Genomic DNA, 4,640 nt, shown 5'->3' with positions numbered 1-4,640 from the left:
GGCACTGGGTTCTGAGCCCACAGAGCTCGGACCTCACTCTCCCTCTCTGATCAGACCCTGAGGCAGGCAGGCCTTGGCTGGAGGGACGTCAGGAGAGCAGAGGACCAAAGGCTGGCGGGATGCAGGAGGCTCCGCACTGTGGGGTGCGGGAAGCCAGCCTTGAGGAGGTGCCTCAGGAGCCCATAGGGGGTGTAGCGTCAGGAAAAGGTGGGCCTGGCTGGAAGGGACGCGGTGACGTGGCTCAGGTGCTGCACCTGGGGAGAAGGGTTGGGATCCCGAAGGTGCGGACTGGCAAAGGCCCCACATCCAGGACTGGGAGAGAGAGCCTGGCCCTCAGGAGGCTGGGGTTTGGGTGTGGGGCACACAGCAGGCACTGGGGGCCAGCGGGCTGGGTGGGCCCGTCCTCAGTCTCAGATGAGACTGGGTCATGTCCCCACCAAGCTGTAACACGCTTCTGTACTCTAAGACTCGGGTGGACACGGGCCCTGACCTTGACCCCTGAGCCCGCACAGCCTGCACATACCCACCCCCTATGAGGATGCCTCCCTACATCCACACCCCACCCCCGGGGCCGGGGAGGCATCCAAATCCCTGCCCTGCATCTGCTGAGCCTCCCGGGCCCCTTCCCGCTGCACAAACCTCAGGCCCTGCTTCCGTTCAGCCCAGCCTCAGGGCCTCTGGGCCTCCCAGGTCCCACCCCGGGGCAGCCCACGGCTCCAAGGCCCTAGGGCTCAAATCTCAGCCCTGTCCCCTATCTGTGCAGAGGTAGGAGAGCCAGCAGCAGAGCAGAAAGGGCCTCATCCCACACCCAGGCTTGTGCTGGGCGCTCCTCACTGCTGTCCCTGTCCCTAATCCTAACACACACTCAGACCCAGGGCAGAGGTGCTGGCACCAGGGGCCTGAAGGCAAGGCACTAAGGGCAAGGGTGGAGGAGGATGGCCCCGCACAGCTGGGATGGAGGCTGCTCGGCGGCCCATAGGCCTCCAAGTCACTCCCAGAGCAGCCTCCCAGTCCCCTGGAGCCACAGGAGCCAGCTGCAGACAGACATGTCTGGTGTTAGACCCGGCACTGGCTCACCCCACCCAGGACCTGGTCCCTGGACCTGTGCAGCCTGGAAGAGTCCGGGGAGGGTGGGCAGGAAGGCGCAGGGGCCTGGGCGCGCAGGCCAGGGGCTGGGCTGGGCTGGGAGGCTGTGGGCCTGGAGCCCGGCTGCCCCCTTGCTGGGTGCTGTCGCGGGGCATTCCCCAAGGCCATGGCATCACTATGAACCTTGAGGCCTCGCGCTACCTAGGCTTGGAGGAGGGCCTGGGTCAGCTTCTCAGCCACAGTGGCCCAGGCAGAGGGCGGCCGGGGCAGGGCTGACCTGGGGGGACTCATAGGGAACCGGGAGAGCACGGGTCCCATCTGTGTGCTGGGAAGACCCCACTACGGTGAGGACAGAGGGGTGGGCAGCTCTAACCCCAACTGGGCCAGCAAACGGGCCCCACGCCAAGCTCCACCCTGCATGCACTAGGACCCTCCCAGACCCTCCCCTGTGAGCGGGTGCTGGGAAAGGCAGGACAAGCAGCATCGCCGGCTACTGGGACTCTTCCGGAATGGGACCCCCACTCAGCTCCCACAGGGGGACACCCACAGTTGAGGCTCTCAGGGCCTTGTTGATCCTTTTAGTGCAGGAGAGAGAGATCGGTCTGCCGGGCCAGTCCCCCACACAGCCTGACAAGTCTGGACTCACTCAACAGAGGCCGACCCCGTGAGCAGAGGACTCGAGGCCAGGCAGGGCCCAGGGCCGGCACCTGACGGGGAGACCGTGATGGTGGGGGCAGCCAAGCAGGCAGCGTCCCCTGACCCTCGACACCTGCGGGAACTGCTGGCCCAAGGGAGAGCCCGGCCTGGCCTTGGTCTCCACCTCTCAGGACCCTGCTCAACTCCCTGCGCTGCAGGGCTGGGGAGCCAAGGCCAGGGTCCTCGAGGCTCCAGCTGGCCAGAGGGTGACATGGGACACCAGAGAGGACACAGAGAGTTCAGATCATTTCATTCAAAACCAGCCCAGGCCACGCCCGGTGGGATCCTGCACACGCTGGGCCACGCTGCCCACCGCTCTGCCACAGGGCTGTGGCCCGGAAGGTGAATGAGGGCTTAGCGGACGGCCCCCCATGCCAGCAGCCGGCCCAGAGCCACCCCAGGGCTCGGAGTATTATTCCTGGGCCTGCCTGGCCTCGGAGCTCGGCGCCCTCACCTCCTCGGAGACCAGCAATGGCGGCGCTTCCTGGGCTTCACCTTGAGGATCCCCAGGGATGGGGCGAGCTGGGGCTTGGAAGGGGGTCGGCTGCCACAGGCTCACATCACGGCCTCCATATGCAGGATCCTCAGGGCCTCAGAGATCTGCGCGCTGGGGTCCATCTGGCCGTACATGCCCACCAGGAAGGCCCGGTGCAGCAGCACAGCCGCATGCTCTGTGGGGGAGACGAGACGGGGCCCCGCACGTCACGCTGACCACAAACACCCTGGCCGCAGTGACCAGACCTCGGGACTTGCAAGAGCCAGCTCTCGGGAGACGCGCCTCCGGCCTCCCCGGGGGCTGCCAGGGCCCCAGACAGGGGACCTGTCCTCACCTTGGCACAGAAGAGTGTACTCGGGCAGGTTCCTGAGGGCCGTTTGCACCACCTCAAAGTCCTGGCTGCCGAGGCAGTACATGAATGTGGGCAGGAAGTCAGCTGCAATGCTGAAAGAGCCACGCACTTCAGTGGGCACCTCCGCCCTGTGCCCACGCCAGACCCCCACCCAACAGGGCGAGCTGACCCGCCTGGAAGCCTGGTCTGGCCACCAGGTGGGTCAAGCAGTGACCTGGTTTAGCAGGGCCCGGTGGAGGCAGCGGACAGAGGCCGGCGGTGGTCTCACCTGGGGCTGTTCTGGATGGAGCGCAGGGCCAGGCTGAAGGCCAGGTTGCGGCAAGACTCCTCGGCCGAGCTCATCAGCCGCTGCAGGTTGGTCTGACCGGGGGAAAGGTGGGAGGTGTGTGACTGGGGGGTCCAGCCCCCATCGAGGCCCCTTCACCTCTTGGTCTCTTGATGGCCGATGGCAATGGCAGGGACCCTAGGCTCCTATCCAAAAGGCAGGACGCATGCGCCATCAGCCAGTCCCAGCCCAGGGCTAAAGGTGGGCCTGCCCTGGCAGCGGCTCAACTGTGAATGCCTGGGCTGGGGCCCCACCCGAAGCCTGGCCTCAGAGGACTCCCTGGGGCTCAGGGCGAGCACACCCTGTTGGGGGCAGTGGCCCTGCTGAGGTTCTCCAAGGGATCAGCTCCTCCCAGCTCTCCCTCAGCCCCATCCAGCTCACCGAGAAGAAGCCCAGGATCTCGGGTCTCCGCCGGGACATCTCGTCTATGTCACTCAGAACCTCCAGCAGATCTAACACAGAGAGAGGGCCAGGCCGGAGCTGAAGGGCCCAAGCAGACCTCTGCCCACCCCACCCCAGCCAGCCACCCAGAGGGGGCAAGGCCCCGAGCACCACAGGACAGAAATCACGGGAAAGCCTGAGCCCAGTGATACCCGCAGCAGTGAAGCCCCCAAGCTCCGCAAATGCCCGTGCCTGCCCCCAAGCTCCGCAAATGCCCGCCCCTGCCCCTACTCGTGGTCTCCAAGGAAAGAGACTGATCCCTTGCGGCAGCCCCACATCCAGGGTGCTCTTAGCATCAAGTGGCCCCACGGCCCGACTCCACCTGGGCCACCCAGCCTTGGCTCTTCTCTGAAGGCGGCCACCAGTCCTGCCTACCCGCTGGTCCTGCCCACCTGCCTGACCTCTTCCTGCCACACTCCCACCCCCTCAGGGTGCTCCCCTGCCTTTTGCTGTTTCTGAAGCAGAGCAGCACCCTCCAGCTCCCCTGGGCCCCTGAGTTTCTAAGGCCCTCTCTGGGGTGCTCCCCATCGTGAGGAACGGCCCACCCACCCACAGCCCAGCGTGGGCCGTGCTCACGCCCCAGTCAGTGCCGGGAGAGCTGCTGGTTGCTACCCGCAGCCACATGGGACCCAGGGCGCCGACCTCCAGTGGGTGAAGCAGGGCTCGACTCACCCTCCACCGTTTGGCCCCGGGAAAGCCGCTTCATGTAGGGGGCCATCTCGGCAGCGGTCAGAGGGGTGAACAGGGAGACGCTGACCAGGGGCAAGGAGCCGGCTGAGCTCTCCTCTGGAAGACAGTGGCAGTGCTGCAGGAGGGCGGGAGCGGCAGGACGTGCCACACTGAAGCACCAGGGCCTGCCCTCCCGACAGCACAGTGGCCACTGCCCAGGCTCCCAAGGTGGCAGCACACAGCAGCGCTCCACAAACAGGGTAGAGCCAGGAGCCGGGAGCCCCCTTTGGATCCGACGCATGCACCTCTGTGAGTCTCTCCCTGCTGTTTCTCGAAATGTGGGCCATGACCCACTGGGCACAAGGCAGGATGGCCCCTTGGGACCCGGGCCTGGCACTCTTCCGGCGGCACAGGAGAGACGTGCTGCGGTGCCATGTCACCTCAGGCAGGGAAGGACGGGAGTGAAAAGCCAATGACGAGCCCTGCCCAGTAGGACCAGGGGAGGATTCCTGGGGAGGGACACCTGGGACAAGCGCTGGTGGGTGGTGGATGTGCCAGGAGCGGAGGCGATGTGC

At 66.1% G+C, this 4,640-nt stretch overlaps 1 protein-coding gene across 1 annotated transcript in view; it reads right to left on the bottom strand.

Annotated features, from left to right (window-relative positions):
- Positions 1-2,015: 2,015 nt before the first annotated feature.
- Positions 2,016-4,640, bottom strand: part of INTS1 (integrator complex subunit 1) — a 41,946-nt gene continuing 39,321 nt past the window's right edge. The window contains exons 43-47 of the mRNA XM_011977578.1: positions 4,069-4,182; positions 3,337-3,407; positions 2,899-2,990; positions 2,613-2,722; positions 2,016-2,453 (exon numbers count right to left, since the gene is read on the bottom strand). Of these exons, the coding sequence (XP_011832968.1) occupies positions 2,338-2,453; positions 2,613-2,722; positions 2,899-2,990; positions 3,337-3,407; positions 4,069-4,182 (503 nt within the window). The 3' untranslated portion in view covers positions 2,016-2,337. The remainder of the gene's footprint in view (positions 2,454-2,612; positions 2,723-2,898; positions 2,991-3,336; positions 3,408-4,068; positions 4,183-4,640) is intronic.

Source organism: Mandrillus leucophaeus, unplaced genomic scaffold (genome assembly GCF_000951045.1).
Source record: "Mandrillus leucophaeus isolate KB7577 unplaced genomic scaffold, Mleu.le_1.0 Scaffold180, whole genome shotgun sequence".
NCBI classification, from domain to species: domain Eukaryota; kingdom Metazoa; phylum Chordata; class Mammalia; order Primates; family Cercopithecidae; genus Mandrillus; species Mandrillus leucophaeus.
The sequence above is the reverse complement of the archived record's forward strand: the minus strand, read 5'-3'. Positions and strand labels throughout refer to the sequence as shown.